This window comes from Oncorhynchus keta, chromosome 19 (genome assembly GCF_023373465.1).
Source record: "Oncorhynchus keta strain PuntledgeMale-10-30-2019 chromosome 19, Oket_V2, whole genome shotgun sequence".
Lineage (NCBI taxonomy): Eukaryota > Metazoa > Chordata > Actinopteri > Salmoniformes > Salmonidae > Oncorhynchus > Oncorhynchus keta.
Genome location: NC_068439.1, coordinates 64,240,386 through 64,262,145, shown reverse-complemented (window position 1 = coordinate 64,262,145; position 21,760 = coordinate 64,240,386). Strand labels below are relative to the sequence as shown.

The 21,760-nt window shown below is 44.3% G+C and overlaps 1 protein-coding gene across 3 annotated transcripts in view; it reads left to right on the top strand.

The window, feature by feature from the left end:
* Window positions 1-21,760, top strand: part of LOC118398681 (centrosomal protein of 85 kDa-like) — a 109,963-nt gene that overhangs the window by 5,120 nt on the left and 83,083 nt on the right. Inside the window, exons 1-2 of one of the 3 annotated variants that reach the window (XM_035794252.2) lie at window positions 10,806-11,136; window positions 14,506-14,664. In XM_035794252.2, coding sequence (XP_035650145.1) covers window positions 11,088-11,136; window positions 14,506-14,664 — 208 coding nt within the window. In that variant the 5' untranslated portion in view covers window positions 10,806-11,087. Of the gene's footprint in view, window positions 1-10,805; window positions 11,137-14,202; window positions 14,272-14,505; window positions 14,665-21,760 lie in introns of those variants that run through there. The other 2 variants (XM_035794255.2, XM_035794254.1) reach the window with 2 other exon arrangements.

The following is a 21,760-nucleotide window of genomic DNA, read 5'->3' as shown; positions in this document are numbered from 1 at the left end:
TTCTCCAGAATTTTGCTTAAGAATTGAAGTTTGGAGATTGGCCCAAATTTGTTAAGAGCTGAATAATCTAGATTACTTTTCTTAAGAAGGGGTTTCACCATAGCACTTTTTAGTGCAGTTTGGAAAGTGCCAGCAAACAGGGAGTGATTGCTTGCACTTCTTCAGATATGCAATTAAAAACTGTTTTGAAGAAGGTGGTGGGGATAGGATCGAGAAGGCAGGTAGAAGGCTTAAGTTGTGATATCACTTTCCTGAGCATGTCTGTGTTAACCAGGGGAAATCAATCCATAGTGCCTTTGCCTGGTAGGCTTGGGCACATATCGTCAAACTTATCATCAGGTCTCGGCTGACTGATACCCAGCCTAATGTTGGTTATCTTATCTCTAAAATATACTGCAAACTTATCACATTTAGATGTGGAGGAAAGTTCACAAAGGTTTGAGGAGGTAGGATTTATCAGGCCATCAATGGTCGAGAAGAGCACTCTCTAATTATTCTGATTAACAGTGATCAAGTTAGAGAAATGAGCCCATCTGGCATTTCTAATTGCCTTGTTATATATGTCAAGTTGCTCTCTCAGAATATCATAATGGACCTGCAACTTTGACTTTCTCTCCACTTCTGCTCTGCCTTTCTGCAATTTCTCTTTAATTGATTCATTTCCTCACTCATCCAAGGGGCTCTCTGTTTGGATGTGGCCTTTTTCGACTTTACTGAAATCAATGGTTACCCTTAATTTGCTGTTAAAGTTATCAACTAAATCATCACAAGGGGAAGGCAGAATAGGTGATGGAGTATTGTTCATACACTCAATAAAATCTGTAGCAACTTCAGAGTTAAGATAGCATTTCTTAATAATGTGTTTAGTATTACCCTGTGCTATGGGCAACAAGGTAGCAGAGGTGGAAAAGTACCCAATTGTCATACTTGAGTAAAAGTAAAGATACCTTAATAAAAAATTACTCAAGTAAAAGTGAAAGTCACCCAGTAAAATACTACTTGAGTAAAATTATAAAAGTATTTGGTTTTAAATATACTTAAGTATCAAAAGTACATTTCATTTCAATTAAAAGTAAAAGTTTGAAATTCCTTACATAAAGTAAACCATTTTCAGTTTTTTTTAGTCAGGGGCACACTCCAGCACTCAGACAGCATTTACATATAGCCAGGGGCACACTCCAGCACTCAGACATAATTTACATATAGTCAGGGGCACACTCCAACAGTCAGACATCATTTACATATAGCCAGGGGCACACTCCAGCACTCAGACAGCATTTACATATAGTCAGGGGCACACTCCAACACTCAGACATCATTTACATATAGCCAGGGGCACACTCCAGCACCAGACATCATTTACATATAGTCAGGGGCACACTCCAGCACTCAGACATCATTTACATATAGCCAGGGGCACACTCCAACACTCAGACATCATTTACATATAGCTAGGGCACACTCCAGCAATCAGACATCATTTACATATAGTCAGGGGCACACTCCAGCACTCAGACATCATTTACATATAGTCAGGGGCACACTCCAGCACTCAGACATCATTTACATATAGTCAGGGGCACACTCCAGCACTCAGACATCATTTACATATAGTCAGGGGCACACTCCAGCACTCAGAGAGCATTTACATATAGTCAGGGGCACACTCCAACAGTCAGACATCATTTACATATAGCCAGGGGCACACTCCAGCACTCAGACAGCATTTACATATAGTCAGGGCACACTCCACCACTCAGACATCATTTATATATAGCTAGGGGCACACTCCAGCACTCAGACATCATTTACATATAGCTAGGGGCACACTCCAGCACTCAGACATCATTTACATATAGTCAGGGGCACACTCCAACACTCAGACATCATTTACATATAGCCAGGGGCACACTCCAGCACTCAGACATCATTTACATATAGTCAGGGGCACACTCCAACAGTCAGACATCATTTACATATAGCCAGGGGCACACTCCAGCACTCAGACATCATTTACATATAGTCAGGGGCACACTCCAACACTCAGACATCATTTACATATAGCTAGGGGCACACTCCAGCACTCAGACATCATTTACATATAGTCAGGGGCACACTCCAGCACTCAGACATCATTTACATATAGTCAGGGGCACACTCCAGCACTCAGACATCATTTACATATAGTCAGGGGCACACTCCAGCACTCAGACATCATTTACATATAGTCAGGGGCACACTCCAGCACTCAGACATCATTTACATATAGTCAGGGGCACACTCCAACAGTCAGACATCATTTACATATAGCCAGGGGCACACTCCAGCACCCAGACATCATTTACATATAGTCAGGGGCACACTCCAACACTCAGACATCATTTACATATAGCCAGGGGCACACTCCAACACTCAGACATCATTTACATATAGCCAGGGGCACACTCCAGCACTCAGACATCATTTACATATAGCCAGGGGCACACTCCAGCACTCAGACATCATTTACATATAGCCAGGGGCACACTCCAACACTCAGACATCATTTACATATAGCCAGGGGCACACTCCAACACTCAGACATCATTTACATATAGTCAGGGGCACACTCCAACACTCAGACATCATTTACATATAGCCAGGGGCACACTCCAACACTCAGACATCATTTACATATAGTCAGGGGCACACTCCAGCACTCAGACATCATTTACATATAGTCAGGGGCACACTCCAACACTCAGACATCATTTACATATAGCCAGGGGCACACTCCAGCACTCAGACATCATTTATATATAGCCAGGGGCACACTCCAACATTCAGACATCATTTACATATAGTCAGGGGCACACTCCAGCACTCAGACATCATTTACATATAGTCAGGGGCACACTCCAACACTCAGACATCATTTACAAATAGCCAGGGGCACACTCCAGCACTCAGACATCATTTACATATAGTCAGGGGCACACTCCACCACTCAGACATCATTTATATATAGTCAGGAGCACACTCCAGCACTCAGACATCATTTACATATAGCCAGGGGCACACTCCAGCACTCAGACATCATTTACATATAGCCAGGGCACACTCCAGCACTCAGACATCATTTACATATAGTCAGGAGCACACTCCAGCACTCAGACATCATTTACATATAGTCAGGGGCACACTCCAGCACTCAGACATCATTTACATATAGCCAGGGGCACACTCCAGCACTCAGACATCATTTACATATAGTCAGGGGCACACTCCAGCACTCAGACATCATTTACATATAGTCAGGGGCACACTCCAGCACTCAGACATCATTTATATATAGTCAGGGGCACACTCCACCACTCAGACATCATTTATATATAGTCAGGGGCACACTCCACCACTCAGACATCATTTACATATAGTCAGGGGCACACTCCACCACTCAGACATCATTTACATATAGTCAGGGGCACACTCCACCACTCAGACATCATTTATATATAGTCAGGGGCACACTCCACCACTCAGACATCATTTACATATAGTCAGGGGCACACTCCACCACTCAGACATCATTTATATATAGTCAGGGGCACACTCCACCACTCAGACATCATTTATATATAGTCAGGGGCACACTCCACCACTCAGACATCATTTATATATAGTCAGGGGCACACTCCAACACTCAGACATCATTTACATATAGTCAGGGGCACACTCCAGCACTCAGACATCATTTACATATAGTCAGGGGCACACTCCAGCACTCAGACATCATTTATATATAGTCAGGGGCACACTCCAACACTCAGACATCATTTACATATAGTCAGGGGCACACTCCAGCACTCAGACATCATTTATATATAGTCAGGGGCACACTCCACCACTCAGACATCATTTATATATAGTCAGGGGCACACTCCAGCACTCAGACATCATTTACATATAGTCAGGGGCACACTCCAGCACTCAGACATCATTTACATATAGCCAGGGGCACACTCCAGCACTCAGACATCATTTATATATAGTCAGGGGCACACTCCACCACTCAGACATCATTTATATATAGTCAGGGGCACACTCCAGCACTCAGACATCATTTACATATAGTCAGGGGCACACTCCAGCACTCAGACATCATTTACATATAGCCAGGGCACACTCCAGCACTCAGACATCATTTACATATAGTCAGGGCACACTCCAGCACTCAGACATCATTTACATATAGTCAGGGGCACACTCCAGCACTCAGACATCATTTACATATAGCCAGGGGCACACTCCACCACTCAGACATCATTTACATATAGCCAGGGCACACTCCACCACTCAGACATCATTTATATATAGTCAGGAGCACACTCCAGCACTCAGACATAATTTACATATAGTCAGGGGCACACTCCAACAGTCAGACATCATTTACATATAGCCAGGGCACACTCCACCACTCAGACATCATTTACATATAGCCAGGGGCACACTCCAACACTCAGACATCATTTATATATAGCCAGGGGCACACTCCAGCACTCAGACATCATTTACATATAGCCAGGGGCACACTCCAACACTCAGACATCATTTACATATAGCCAGGGGCACACTCCAACACTCAGACATCATTTACATATAGCCAGGGGCACACTCCAACACTCAGACATCATTTATATATAGCCAGGGGCACACTCCAACACTCAGACATCATTTATATATAGCCAGGGGCACACTCCAACACTCAGACATCATTTACATATAGCCAGGGGCACACTCCAACACTCAGACATCATTTACATATAGTCAGGGGCACACTCCAACACTCAGACATCATTTACATATAGCCAGGGGCACACTCCAGCACTCAGACAGCATTTACATATAGTCAGGGGCACACTCCAACACTCAGACATCATTTACATATAGCCAGGGGCACACTCCAACACTCAGACATCATTTACATATAGCCAGGAGCACACTCCAACACTCAGACATCATTTACATATAGCCAGGGCACACTCCAACACTCAGACATCATTTACATATAGCCAGGAGCACACTCCAACACTCAGACATCATTTATATATAGCCAGGGCACACTCCAACACTCAGACATCATTTACATATAGCCAGGAGCACACTCCAACACTCAGACATCATTTACATATAGTCAGGAGCACACTCCAACACTCAGACATCATTTACATATAGCCAGGAGCACACTCCAACACTCAGACATCATTTACATATAGCCAGGGGCACACTCCAACACTCAGACATCATTTACATATAGCCAGGGGCACACTCCAACACTCAGACATCATTTACATATAGCCAGGAGCACACTCCAACACTCAGACATCATTTACATATAGTCAGGGGCACACTCCAACACTCAGACATCATTTATATATAGCCAGGGGCACACTCCAACACTCAGACATCATTTATATATAGCCAGGGGCACACTCCAACACTCAGACATCATTTATATATAGCCAGGGGCACACTCCAACACTCAGACATCATTTATATATAGCCAGGGGCACACTCCAACACTCAGACATCATTTACATATAGCCAGGGGCACACTCCAACACTCAGACATCATTTACATATAGCCAGGGGCACACTCCAACACTCAGACATCATTTACATATAGCCAGGGGCACACTCCAACACTCAGACATCATTTACATATAGCCAGGGGCACACTCCAACACCCAGACATCATTTACATATAGTCAGGGGCACACTCCAACACTCAGACATCATTTATATATAGTCAGGGGCACACTCCAACACTCAGACATCATTTACATATAGCCAGGGGCACACTCCAACACTCAGACATCATTTACAAATGAAACATGTGTTTAGTGAGTCCACCAGGTCAGAGGAAGTAGGGATGACCAGGGATGTATTCTTGATAAGCATTTAAAATGTAATGAGTACTTTTGGTTGTCAGGGAAAATGTATGGAGTAAAAATAACATTATTCTCTTTAGGAATGTAGTGAAGTAAAAATATAAATAGTATAGTAAAATAGAGATATCCCCCAAAACTTCTTAAGTAGTACTTTAAAGTATTTTTACTTAAGTACTTTACACCACTGCAAGGTAGTACAAAATACACAGTGTTGATCAGATAAAGCAACATCAACAATAGAGGATATGTCAGTAGAAAGCCCCTTGGTAATAACTAGGTCCAGAGTATGGCCACGGTTATAGGTGGGCTTAGTAACATGTTGGATAAAGCCCATTGATCTAAAAATATTCATATATTCAATGGCCTTGGAGACTATCTGTTTGTCAACATGAATATTAAAATTGCACAACACAATGATTTTTATCATAGTTCTCAATAAAGACAGTGGGGCTGTCCTTTGGTGGCCTATATAGGGGTTATAGCCAGCACTGGTGGCTGACATTTAAACAGTATAGCATGATACTCAAAAGACCCAAAGTCACCAAATGAAATATCCTTACAGCTGAGAGCATTAGTCAAAATAGAAGATGACAGTTTGTATAAACTCACTAGAAAGTGGAGTTAAAGCAACATAAATTAGGTTACTCAGAATAACCATAGTGCCATTTCTACAGGAGTTGATATGCTTCCCAAGTCCTCTGTTGGTTAATCTGACAGGGAGAACTGGAGCACTACCAGACTTCATCCGTCAGTCGCTAAAACAGTTTGATGTCGCTTGAAATAATCCTGGAACCCCTGCGGTTAGGGGGAAGTATCTATTTGAAGTTAGCAAGAGGATGTGTTTTGAAATTGTGTTTGCCGAAATGTTGCTTATTGCCACATTGTTATGTTTTTGCCAAGCAAATATTATGTAAAAATAAACATTTGATGACAAGGTTTGTAATGGATTTGAGGTAGATTACTGAGGTTTATTTATTTTACAAGGGAGGAACAAAGCTGGACAGTGAAGTAGTGTTGCATGGTATACCGATACCATGGTAATATCACGGTACCAAAACGTCATGATACTTATGATACCAACATTGTAGAATACCGTAGTCCTATTTCATATGATACTACTGACTTTTTCAGCCCTACCGATCTAAAGAACCTACTTGTGTTATAATAAAATGTTTAGAAAGTCAGTTTGGTTTATACATTCAGTTGAATTTAATCAACAGCTACTAGTTTCTTGTATGCACAGGTCCAATAATATCTACTTCACTTTCATGGCATATCATCTGTATCATATCATATCATATATCATATCATATTGGCTGGGCTCCCTGCCTGTGCCATTAAACCCCTACAACTCATCCAGAACGCCGCAGCCCGTCTGGTGTTCAACCTTCCCAAGTTCTCTCACGTCACCCCGCTCCTCCGCTCTCTCCACTGGCTTCCAGTTGAAGCTCGCATCCGCTACAAGACCATGGTGCTTGCCTACGGAGCTGTGAGGGGAACGGCACCTCAGTACCTCCAGGCTCTGATCAGGCCCTACACCCAAACAAGGGCACTGCGTTCATCCACCTCTGGCCTGCTCGCCTCCCTACCACTGAGGAAGTACAGTTCCCGCTCAGCCCAGTCAAAACTGTTCGCTGCTCTGGCTCCCCAATGGTGGAACAAACTCCCTCACGACGCCAGGACAGCGGAGTCAATCACCACCTTCCGGAGACACCTGAAACCCCACCTCTTTAAGGAATACCTAGGATAGGATAAAGTAATCCTTCTCACCCCCCTTAAAAGATTTAGATGCACTATTGTAAAGTGGCTGTTCCACTGGATGTCATAAGGTGAATGCACCAATTTGTAAGTCGCTCTGGATAAGAGCGTCTGCTAAATGACTTAAATGTAGCAGCTGTAATCATCCAGCCACATCGCCTACCAGCCCTCAAATCACCTGCTTCTCTGTCCGCTCTTCATGCACATCTGTTCCTCCATCAGTTTTTAAAATATAATTTAGCCGTGATGGCAAACAGGGATGAAGACCCTGATGAGTTTTCTGTTGTTAGATTTCTAAATGTGTTCCATTGGAGCATTCCATCACCTGTTATAACCAACGATGGGTTTATATAGTGGTTATAACCAAGCGAACAGGCCAGTCTGAGTAGACTTTGCAAGTTCACTGTCATACAGCCTCTGAGTGCCAGAGAGGGAAAATGGTTGCAGCATTACAGCCAAGAAAATGTATTTTCTCTAGCCTAAACACTACCTTTTTTCTTTTTACGCATATTACCCGAGATTACTTTTTTTCTTTTTTTCTTTCTAAAGGGATTTGCAAGCATTTTAGATAATTTCACAAACCATGTCAACGAACGTTTTAATCTAATCCCGGGTCGTGGGGCGAACAGGATGCTAGGCCACAGATTTATTTTCTTGGTGGTATTGTGATACTACTTGGTATCTTGATACCTGACCTGGTATCCTATCGTGAGTACATTTTTGGTCTCATGACAACACTACAGGGAAGCACATAACTAGCTAGAAATTAAACAGAGCAAAGCCAGATCTAATATTTCATGGACAGACTGCAGAACCTAATCAAGCATCTGACCAATTACAAAAACTTTAGTTCTGGGTTAACCAACATTAGACAAGGCCTAAAATACTATTTGCTGCCAGCAAAAACACACACCCTGTTTTCAGCTTAATGTTAGCCTACAAGGTGCTCTTTATCATTTCAGTATGTGAGTACAAAAGTATCAATAGCTACATAGAACGCAGCAGGAATGTGTAGGCTTTCATTAGGAATGTTACATTAGGAATGTTACATTAGGAATGTTACATTAGGAATGCTACATTAGGAATGCCACATTAGGAATGATTCAGACGGGTTGGGTTAAATGTGGAAGACATACAATTCGGTTGAATGCATTCAGTTGTGCAACTGACTAGGTATCTATACCCTTTCCCTTAGCCCTGCTTTTGGTAACTGGCATCAATATAGGCGACTAGAGCTCATCTCACTTTGTTGACTGCTGTTGTTGTCTGACAGCTTTAACCAGGTGCCTTTTACAGGGCCCCAAGCACAACTGTGAATATATGACTCTACTGAGTCTTCCTGTGAAGAGCCAGCTGATTAGAGGTGTGAAGACTTTAGTTGGAGAAGATTCCACATCACTGAGGCTTCTGGGGTAACCTTGGTAACCTATTCATGGCAGTACTGTCTTGGTGTGAAACTTGTATTATTGTGTATTATATATTCCACATTAGTTACACATACAGTGCCTTCAGAAAGCATTCACACCCCTTGACATTTTCCACATTTTGTTGTGTTACAGCCTGAATATAAAATGTATTACATTATGATTTTTTTGTTGTCATTGGCCTACACACACTATCCCATAATGTTAAAGTGGAATTATGTTTCAACACATTTTTACAAATGACATAAAAAATGTAAACTTGAAATGTATTGAGTCAATAAGTATTCAAGCCCTTTGTTATGGCAAGCCTAAATACGTTCAGGAGTAAAATAATTCTTAACAAGTTACATAATAATTTGCATGGACTGAGTCTGTGCGCAATAATAGTGTTTAACAGGATTTTTGAATGACTACCTCATCTCTGTACCCCACATATACAATTATCTGTAAGGTCCCTCTGTTGAGCAGTGAATTTCAAACACAGATTCAGCCACAAAGACCAGGGAGGTTTTCCAATGTCTCGCAAAGAATGGCACCTATTGATAGATGGGTAAAAAAAGCAGACATTGAATAGCCCTTTGAGCATGGTGAAGTTCTTAATTACACTTTGGACTGTGTATCCAAAGTTAACATTAGCCTACTACAACTAGCTACATATTGAACTTCCATCCTCTCAGGCCAGAGGCACAATGTATGTATTTATGGTTGTTTCGGAATCGCCGTTATAATCATTGGCCAGTACGGAGAATTAAGTAAAACCACATGTCCAAATCACTATTTCCATCTATAGCTAGTTTAGGAAAGGGACCATTTTTGCAAGCTAGCTCGCCACCGGAAGACAACAACACAACAACAGAGATGCAACAATTCTATTTTTTTTTCTGTCAATGACATTTGGCTTGATGTGATGTGATTGGTGTGAAGCCAAATCCAAACTGGCTTCCCTTGACAGGTTTTTTTTTTTGTGCTCCAGGATTATTCACAGTGGAACTCAGATTAGCTCAACACTGATTGGCTATTATTGTTATTTATTTATTTTATCAAGGGAGGCCACATGCTTGCTGTCTTCCCTTGCATTCAATGCTACGGTCAGCCACAATATCATACTATTTTAGACCAGACAGCATCAGAAAATGGGCTTCACATGCAGACAGAGGGGCGCTGTTTTGCGCGATCAAACGTTCACACGACGCGCGCCGCTGAGATACGTTCAGCCTCTTGCGAATTTAAGGACAATTATGAAACACATAGAGATGGGAGTTAAATTATTTTATGTTTTATATCTTAGTCATTTTTGGGGGGAACCCTTGCTTCCCTTTGCAGCCATGAATACACGCCACCTTGATAAATAAAGAATACACAAGTGACAGCGGGCCAAGAAACGTCACAATTTATGCATGATGCTTACCTATGGGGTGACACTTCACGAAGACTGCTGAATGTCAGGTGGCATTTTTCATTTGACTGCATACAGCAGCTCAAAAACAAAAGGCCAAAAAGGTACACAATAAAACGTTTTTCAGAATGTGAGAAAACTATATGATGCCCGGATGGCTATGTTTAGGTTCGCCAATGCAGTGCACTCAGCCACTGAGGTATAGCACCCAACCATTGCCGAGCTGCAGTGGTCTCAGCACTGTTTGAGGGGGAGGAGACTAAACTCAGATTGAGCCTTTCGCAAGGAGCTGTGGCACGCATTCAGTGAGATCACATCCTTCCATGCATTGCTGTTGCCATCGATTTAATAGTAGTTAGTTCTTCAGTCAACTTTACCCAGATTTTCGATTTATGGAGCTCGTTTTGGGCAGAAGACATGTTATAAATAACCGTTAAATTTCAGTTTTAAAGCTATGAATGTCCTTTCGCGCAATGTAATCATGGCAAGTTGTTGAGGATTTCTCTCCACCTTTTGTTTGATCACGTTTTGCTCTACCCTCGGAGTTTCACTGCGAACGGGCGCATACAATCAGTCATAATGTGGGGGAGAAACGAATTTGAGGATGGATTTGATACTTTTAAAACAGGTAAGATCTTATTATTTAGATTTTATAGAAGAATAAAACCCCCGGGTTGATATTTTCATAGCAATAATGTCTGAACAGACTAGAGCCTTGCTCATGCTCATATCGGTGAACGTCTTCACAAGCTTCTAGCTAGCTGATGCTAAACTGATGGATACAGAAGGGTTTCTGCGGATTCAGCTAGCTCTCTAGCTAGCAGTAGTAGCCCTCTCCCGGGGCATCTGGTGTTTCTTGATAATGCTATGATGAAGCCTCGTTGTTGATGTGACATTGTAACGGAAATTCCTGAATAGACGACTATTAATTGTTCATGGCAAAATAATGCAGGTTGCAGAGAGAGCGGAGTTTTTTCCTCATCGGGGGATTTAGCGTTCTGCTCGTCCTGATAGCGATGTCTGTTTCTGGACTGAGATTCGAAAGATGTCTACATTGTAACATTTTGATATAGCTTGCTACGTTATGTCGCTAGAATTATATTATGATGAATGGACCACTGCGTGAGTCAGTGACTGCTTTCTGCGTTGTCAGTTATTATAGCTAAGTATGTCATGTGGCCAGATTTATAGTGAGCTATATCCTCTAAACCAACATACCCCCCCATTGTCTCTTACAACTATGTAATAACACTACACGTCGTTAACAAAAACTACTCAGCCCAAGTTCAAAGCAATCAACATAACATGTTGTTATGAGGGCCTCCTGAGTGGCGCAGCGGTCTAAGGCACTGTATCTCAGTGCTTGAGGCACCACTACAGACCCGGGTTCGATCCCAGGCTGTTGGTGTGGCTGGCTTCCGGGATAAGCGAGCAGTGTCAAGAAGCAGTGAGGCTTGTCAGGGTCGTGTTTCGGATAACGCATGGCTCTCGACCTTTACCTGTCCCGAGTCTGTAGGGGAGTTTCAGCGATGGAACAAGACTGTAACTACCAACTGGGGAGAAAAAGGGGTAACAAAATGTTTTTGTTACCTAACAACAATTTGATATAAAGTCTTATGGATTATCAAAAGTAGTCTGCCACCTGAACTGCAGGACAGGACAGTGTAGGTCAGTCCAGGGCTTGACACTAACTTTTTTTAGCCACTTGTTCTTCTTACAAGTAGGACAGATTTTTTTACTTATCCCAAAGCTCAAGTCACTTGTTGTCGTCCCCACCCCCAAAAATGGTCTGTAACACCATGGGCCAAAAAGGTGACTGAAAAGTGTGATTCAAGGAACCACTTCACAATATAACCGTCATTATTATCACTGGTTTTGACAATGGACGGATGCTGGTCTCTAATCCCATGTATTATATCTCCTGTCATTATGGCCTTGAACAAGGCACTTAACCCCCCACAAAGTACAATACTGCATTGATAGGCTATTGTATAAAACACATGGTCCGTCAACCCTCCATCTGGAGAACTACTGGGTGTGCAGGCTTTTGTCCCAACCCTGCTCAAACACACCAGGGTCCGCTTATCAAGGTCCTGTTGATCTGGACATTTTTCACAATGTGGAAGGATGGTTGGCCACCATGCAACATCACAATTACCAGCTAATACTTTTTGTCTTTATAAAATAATAATAATGTATGAAATAAAATAGATGAGAATCCTAGACAATTTTGAGTGTTTGTACAACCGGAGTATAACTAAATAGCTAACTAGCGAGATAACCGGCCAAACAATATGTGTTGAATTTGCTATCTGGTTAGTCTGTTGTAGGCTATACCATTATTCCACCTGCTATTTCGCTCTCTCTGTCCTCTGGAAAGACCCACTGACACACACCCAGGTGCACAAATGTCTTTTCCAAGATTGTCATTGCTGACCAAAAATGAGCTATAACTGGACAAGTAACTGACTTAACTTGCAATGAATATCAATAAATGTGCGCACGTAGCAAGGCTCACTTTGATCTAAAAAAACTAATCTCAAGACTGCATGATTGAAAGACAGTTCGTGCCTGTCAATGCAGGCCTAAATAATGATACTCCAATGCACTCTGCAGAGATTGGGGGGACTGTGTAGAACACATCGCATTCAGAAGACACTTTGATCCACTTCTGATCGGAGTAGCCTAATTGTTTGATATTGTGATTTTTGCGTGATTTTATTTACTTGTCCATTCGCACAACTTAATCTATAATCTGCTAATCCATCAATTACTTGTACTTGCCCTGGGCAAGCGGACGAGCGTTAATGTCAAGCCCCGCAGTCTGTTCTGAAATATTATTTCTGCTCTTCTGAAGCACAATTTTGATAGATGTTTTGAAAGTGTATTTTTGGAGTGCCTCAGCCCGGTGTCTTTGTGCTGGTCACAGTAGAGCAGGAGGACAGTAGGACGGTCACCTCTCCATGTTGTGGAGCAACATTACATATCACATCTAGGCTGCACCCCCTTCAACCTGCTGCCTCCTTCTGGCACAAGATAGGACAGCTTTAATGACTCATGTCTTAGCGGATTACACAGTCAGAATAGAATTCGCAGATAGAGGACATATGGCCCCGCAGTGTGTAGAGACAGAGATGGATTGTTGGGATGCACCACAGTGTGTTTGAGACTCACCTGGTCCTCACCTTGTCCAACCTGAGTCATTACCCATGCACACATTACTGTTGCTGAATGTGACAAGGGCAAATTCCTGAATGAACCCGAGGAGTCTGAAACCAAAAATCCCTCCTGTCATCTGAAATTATTCAGGAAATATTGTGTAGGTTCTGCTTTCATTTCCATGCGCCTGGGAGAGGGCTTGTTTTCACTAGAGGAGGACTGTTATTATAATGGGCGAGTGACTGGTTTTCACAGTTATGGATTGGTGTAGTTTAGCACTAGACTAGGGCCAAGCACACTATCTGTAAAAGCTGAATATTGCAGGAGGCAAAAGGTATTTCCATATCTGACTGTAACACAATTACATGGACTGTAATTTAGAGAAATGTAGATCTATCCTAGTTGTAACGTACAACCGGGCTTCAGACAGCAGGGTCTGTTTTTTGCCATCTAGTTATCAGTTGTGTGTTTACTAGATGGGGGAAGGGGTGTAGAGCAACAGTAATGTAGTCTGTAACCAAAACATATGCCAGCAGGGTCTCCAGCGGTGCAGATTCTGTTTTCTCTAATAATCATCAAGCAATCCCGATCTGCTAGAGATAAGGTAACCCACCAAGACAACATTTATTGTCTAAATGTTCTCCCAGTCTGAGTAACCAGGAAGAGTTAGCTGTTAGGCTACCCTGGGTGGTAGGCTAATTCCGTTTTATCTGTTATGAAAACACAGGATTGTTAAGGTAGAACGTTGGGACTGAAACAGACTATTTATTACAGCGTAGTAAACAGTGAGTGTTACTAAGAAATGCCTTTCTACCTGACCGGGGGTCATGCCTTTTAGGTTCCAGCACCAGCTCTCCTGGATGGGTCCCGGGGTGTGAGTTGCCATGGCAGGGTACCTCCTTGGCCCCCGGTAACAGTAACCGAGGACGACGCCACAGCACGGCCTCCGACAGTGGTGACACGGGCATCGGCACGTCCTGCTCCGACAGTGCGGAAGGTAAGGACTGGCACAGAAAGGAGGTTCACCCCTCCACAACACTCCAAAAAACATATAATTATTATTATTTAAAAAAACATTATTATTTTTTTAAATTATTTTTTATTTTACCCCCTTTTCTCCCCAATTTCGTGGTATCCAAATCTAATTACTATCTTGTCTCATCGCTACAACTCCCGTACGGGCTCGGGAGAGGCGAAGGTCGAAAGCCATGCGTCCTCCGAAACATAACCCAACCAAGCCGCACTGCTTCTTAACACAGCGCGCCTCCAACCCGGAAGCCAGCCGCACCAATGTGTCGGAGGAAACACCATGCACCTGGCTACTTTGCGGCTGGCTTCCGGGTTGGAGGCGCGCTGTGTTAAGAAGCAGTGCGGCTTGGTTGGGTTATGTTTCGGAGGTCGCATTTCGGAGGACGCATGGCTTTCGAACTTCGCCTCTCCCGAGCCCGTACGGGAGTTGTAGCGATGAGACAAGATAGTAATTACTGCGCCCGCCACAGGAGTTGCTGGTGTGCGATGAGACAAGGATATCCTTACCGGCCAAACCCTCCCTAACCCGGCCGACGGTAGACCGATTGTGTGTCACCCCACGGACCTCCCAGTCGCGGCCGGCTGCGACAGAGCCTGGGCGCGAACCCAGAGTGTCTGGTGGCACAGCTAACGCTGCGATGCAGTGCCCTAGACCACTGCGCCACTCATTATTAGCAACACAGAGAGAGAGAGAAAATCTTACTTCACTTCATCCTCTTGCTAAGATTCTGCTGTTATATAGATGAATAGTTCTGAAGCTATGGATAAGGGGTTTCTGAAGGAAAGTAGTGATAACAGAAATGGAAACCAACGTAATGTCCTTTTGGCAGTAATGTGGCTAAACTGTCTGGATAACTGGAAGGAATTAAACAGAGATTTAGGGGAGACTCCTAAACCACCCCAATTGAATGGTTTGGGACACATTTTCTTAACTATCCCTGTCTCTCATCCTAGTTTCTAGCTACAGTGGAAGATATGTATTCTTTCCAATAGTCAAGACTACAGCTCTTACATTTGGATTGATTACTCCCTGTCTTACTGCGTCCTACATGCTAGTCCTTACAGTCCAACTTGAACATACAAGAGGACTGTGGAAAACGTTTGCCTATAAACAAGTCCATCTTGGACTACTAGTTTCTAGTAGCCAAACTTCAAAGCCCTACCCAGTTTGGTGTTGTGGCTTGGCCAGATCAGAGGGTGTTGTCAGCTCTCCACTCTCGTAACCTTCACAGGGCCAGATGTCAGGACCCAGGCAGACCCTTCTACCATCTCCCTTCCCCTGGGAGCTGGGACTGGAGCTCTCTGGTCCGGCCATCAAGCCCCTATAACCACTATAACCATTAACAGCTGGCCAGCCACAGTCTGCCTCAGGGCCAGGGCTGCTAAAAACAGATGCTCTACGTTCAGGTTACTGAGACATTTTGTGGGCTGCGCTGGGGAGATCAGTTTATGGCCTTGCTTTGTTAGGATCATTTAAACAAGCTCACATAATAGTTTTGTATTTCTTTAGGAGCTCACACACTTAGAGCTTCAGACACTGGTGAATGTCACTGCTTTGTGAGAGATGTGGATAAAAGTGAATAGGAGAGTGACTCTCCCAATAGCAGAGCAGAGTCTTCGATTTAGAGACCCCTGTGTCCCACTCGACTGTCACAGACAGCACACACCCAAAGGAAGTGCCGTTACCGTGGGAACCCTCCTAGTTAATTAAGACACGAGCAGTCAACAGTTCCTAATTGGTGCCCTTGGCGATGATTGTTGCCCGTGGCGATGATTGGTGCCCCTGGCGCCAACGTTCTGTGTGTCCTTACCTGCGAAAACACCCAGCTGGCCTACTATTTCAGCACCCAGCAGTTGGCACCCCGTCCTTCTCCATCCTCCCCCCATGCCAGAGGCACTGGGCTGGGCTAGGGCACACAGTCAGTCACTCCCTGGACCCTGGCTGGATCTGGAGCTGCTCTGATGCCCCTGCCTGCCAGCCTGCCTGTCTTTGTGTGTGTGTGTGTGGGGAGCTAACTAATACTGAGCCCCCCTCCCTCCGTTTGATGAGCACCGGACCTGTCAGACTCCCATTGATTGCAGCAGCTCTGCTTTTAATTTATCTCAATATCTTCAGTTCAGGAGCCTATCAGGCACCGCAGATGCCCAGAAACAAGGTCAGACACCGTTCTTCTCTCACTTTTCCATCTCTGCTGCTACTCTTTCATTCTCCCAGGCTGACGTGTTAGGATCACGTGGGATAATATCGACTTGACTTCCAGGATGACCTGTACTGGCTCTTGTATCCTGCCTATTTTAAACCACAAATAGTGAATTGTTTTCTTTGTTGTATTTTCGTAAACCCTCCTTAATGAATGCCGTAACAACTGGGGATGTGAATCGTTACAGGCAGAGAGGGTGCTGGAATCAGAATTAGGGCGACTCTGCCATGACAATGGCTGTAATGTCTAAGTGGATAAATCAGGAGCTCTGCTATCGCCACCTCATTGGGAGGAGACTGAGTCCACCCTATAGCATGACTACATACTGTAGCTAGGCTAACTACAGACGGACAGAGGCAAGATAAGGGTAGATTATGTTCACGTTGTAGGCTCAAGTGGCTAATCCACTGGGCTCTGTGTGCCTGTAAAAGATTAATGTAAAACAAAGGTCTAGCCATTAAGGGATGATTGGATTCTCTGTTTTTCCTGTTTGTTTTGTTAGGACATTGGACTCATCATTTTGAAAGATACCTTTCGCTATTAAACCTCCTCTTTTCTGGATCTCCTGCAGTGTACATATTTCCACCTCATGTCAGTGCGCTGGCATTTGAGCTTCTGGTAAATCTGTCTTTCTCTCCATACAGTTCAAGCAGGGACACAACTAATCTCCTTGTTCTAATATCAATGTATAGCTGCGGTTCAAATGTGGTATTTATGCAACGTTGGTGTTTTTACTCCAAACACTTGGTTTCTGGAGGAGATATTCTGTGCAGACTATGGCTGTAATCCACACAAAGGGAGGATTCTATTCCGGGAGCCACTGCATAATCACTGCATCAAGCCTACCGTTTACAATTGGCTTATCATCTCTTCCTCCCCATATGCCGGGACAATCTGGTTTTACACAAATCCAATCAAAACGTACTGACAGTATACCCCCTCAGTACCCCCTATCAAAAGATTGCTATCTTGTGCACTCCTCAGCTCTTTCTGTCTCCCTCGGTTTTCTTCTGACACAAATGGCTCTATTTCCATCCCCTTTTTAACCCAATGCGTCCCACCGTAACCCTGGCTCGTTTTGGACTTCTGACCCCTTTTAAACAATGTGTGTTTGAGCTACAGACTAATGGGTTGTACCATTGTATTGGTCTATTTCTTCTGCATCCGTAGACACATTAGTCTGTGTGATAGACGGGGGCTGAGCTAGAGGGGTGCTTGTGCACGGGGCCAGGCCTTTTTACAAACATGTCTCTAGAGTCCAAATTATTTGAGCTATAAACTATTAAAAGCGATCTATGGAAAGCTGGGACTCTCACGAAACACACACATGTTTAGCTCTGTCACGCTCACCAGCTACATTAGTCATTAGAAGGAAAGGGGTTCTTCTGCACAGGAAATCCCAGGACATAGTGTCTATATTTACAGTAATAAGCTCGCATACTGTAGTTGCTGTCACAAACTCCACACAGTTTTCACTGACTAGTTGGATATTAATTTCCCAGTGGGCAAACTATTTCTGTACTTACAGCGTTCATATGAATTCATTTTGATCAGGTTTTTGCTTTGGCAGAACTTTTTGTTGCTGTTGACATTTGTCAATAAAAGTCATGAATGCAAAACACATTGTTTTGTGTTCTACTTGTAGCCCTTGTTGTCCCGAACAGAAAACACTCCGGTGTGAGGCTAAATATAAGGGGCTGAACATGGGGTCTCGGGACTGATAGGGTTAACAATGTCATCATCGCAACGCATGCTTATATAACACGCCTGCTTTTTTGTGTGTGTTTAAATGTTGTGCCTTTAGTAACAATTCTCGGCCTGATTCCGGTTCATTAGGAGGTAGGATACAGTGGATGGGTGGCCTTCGGCCGGGGGACATTGCTGTATCCAGGTCACTGCTTTCTCCCTGGTTTCTGTCCCATATCCCAACACCAGTGACCTCTGATGGCGAGACACAGATGCCATCGACCAATGGGTCTAGCCTAGTAGCCAAAACACAGGCTCAGCGGAAAGGGGCCAGTGAACTCTGTCCAGCCTCAGAATTACAGACATAATATTAATGTAAATATAGGTCATCCATCCCAGCCAGCATGCTAGGCTGTCTGTCTACAGCAGCCCGCTTGGAGCCATCTGATTGGTGCATGAAGTCAGCTGTAGCTAGTTCTGTAGTCAGGGTTGCACATACTGTACAAGCGCTCATCTGAGCCCTGAAAAGTTTAGAATTACATTTGGTGTGTTCTAGACTTCTAGTATTAGCGCTGGCAGGCTTGGATATTTACATCCATGATGCATTGCCTCCCGGTATAAGTGCAGAGATGGAACGTGTTCACACTGGGGTAATGTAAGAGAACTCTGATGAAAGACCCTGTCTGGTGAATTACTAGGCACATTGGACATTGGTGTAATGGTGCGCTCTCTTTCCTGATTGTGTGAAGTCATCACGTTTTTGAGACCTGCATTTGTATGCAAGATATATCGGTTATGGTTGTGTCTTCCTGTCCCTAGATGTAATCTCTGTATCCGGGTGGGGGTCGGATAACCCTCTCTAAAACTATCTGCGGGACCTGGTTTTCCACAAAACGATCCAATCCGGAATTTTTTTTTATCTTGCTGTCTTTGCTCTTCAGTTATATTGCATTGAGCTAAGTATTTGATGCATTGTCTTTCTGAGTCAACCAACCTGTAACGAACGACACAGTTTTCCAGACCTATGGAGAATCCAAGAGCCCTTCTATAGAATCTCCCCATTTCTAAATTAGCTCTCCTCCGCGTGTGACCTAGAACAAGGAGGAAATTCCTCCAGTTTGGAACCATGCCGCCCCATGACCCTCCTCTCTAATTATACATGGCCATGACAGCACCAAGCCTCCTCATAAGTACCTCTGGGGTGTCTTATGACTTCACCATGGTGGTTTTGGGTAAAACAGGCCAGTCAGGCGGTTGGAGTAGCAGGCTGTAAAGCTTTTGATTGGGGGGCTTTCGTGGAGATGTGGGGGGATGGTGAGAGGAGAACATATCTGTTCAACAGAGTGATTTTGATTCATGTCTACAGTTTCCTGTTGACTTCTCCAATGACTCCAATGAATGTCTAACAAAATGTTCAGCCAGGGTTTACTGCTCCATGAAGGGTTAACATCTTAGTCAAGACCAAGGTCCTCCTGATATCAGGCCAGGAGTTGTTTGTGGTATGACATGGACAGTGTGGTAGGATTCCATGCTGCAGTTCCAGCTACAGTCCTTCTCCAGAGTCCCGAGGTCACTATAGGCTGTGTGTGTACACCACCAGGCTCTCAGATTCTGATTTTGGCCCTGCGGAGACATCGAGATCAATGGAGTGCTTTACGTAATGCAGGTCAAGCCCAGGCCATTATCGGGGTGTTAGGTTACCATGGAGAAGACAGCGGTTTGGAGAGGGAACCTGAGCTGAGCCCAGTAACTTATGGGCCTGCAATAAACACAGATGTGGCTCAAGACATGCAGGAAGGATGCTTGTCATTCTCCTGACCGTTCCATTAATACTAGAGAGCTTTCATACGTATTGATGAAGCGCTCAGCACTTCCTCCATCACGAAGGCTTTACACTCAACACCCTTTGTATCAATAGTGGGTGTCAGGTCTATAGCTCAACGTTTCTATGTTCCATTCTTCATAGTCCCCCACTCTTGCAAGCCCTTGTATGACCAATTCCATTTCTGTAGAAGGTAGGCCTAGGATAGGCTCACATTTTGGAGGGAATTCTGGAACCATTGTCCCCAGTTCCCTCTGTGCTTTTAATGGTCTCTAATGCATTTAGGCGGCTCAACCATCCATGTAGATTAGCTGTCTAGAATCCCAGTTTCTAGCAGGTTGGAGCCATTTTGGAGCAAATCTCCTGCTGATCCGAGCCTAGTTTCCACCTCCCAGGAGGGACTTAAGTGGTAAAATTTGTTTTAGTGTAGATTTGCACCATCCCAGGCACGCTCTGCCAGTTGGGACTCATCTCATTAATGTTTGACTGTGAGGGGGGTAATTGTGTTAGGCTGGGCCCCCAGATCCCTGCCCCTGTCAACCCTCTAGTCCCTAACACGGCCGCTAAACCAGCTGCTCCTATCCCATCTCACTAATGATGGGTTGAGGCAGGGCAGGGCAGGCCACACAAAGCCTTGGCAAGGACAGTCCTTCACTCAAGTTAGCAAGGTTAGAAATCAAGTTAGCACGGTTAGAAATCAATAAGCTAAGGACCCTGGGACCTAACACCTCCCTCTGCAACTGGATCCTGGACTTCCTGACGGGCCCCCCCAGGTGGTAAGTGTAGGTAACAACACATCCGTCATGCTGATCCTCAACACAGGGGCCCCTCAGGGGTGCGTGCTCAGCCCCCTCCTGTACTCCCTGTTCACTCATGACTACACTGCCAGGCACGACTCCAACATCGTCATTAAATTTGCCAATGACACAACAGTGGTAGGCCTGATCATCGACTTCAACGAGACAGCCTATAGGGAGGAGGTCAAAGACTTGGATGTGTGGTGCCAGGACAGCAACCTCTCCCTCAACGTGATTAAGACTGAGGGAGATGATTGTGGACTACAGGAATAAGAGGACCGAGCATGCCCCCATCGATGGGCCTGCAGTGGAGCAGGTTGAGAGCTTCAAGTTCCTTGGTGTCCACATCACCAACAAACTAACATGGTCTAAGCACACCAAGACAGTCGTGAAGCAGGGCACGACAAAACCTATTCCCCCTCAGGAGACTGAAAAGATTTGGCATGGGTCCTCATATCCTCAAAAGGTTCTACAGCATCGCCATCGAGAGCATCTTGACTGGCTGCATCAGTGCTTGGTATGGCAACTGCTCGGCCTTCGACCGCAAGGCACTACAGA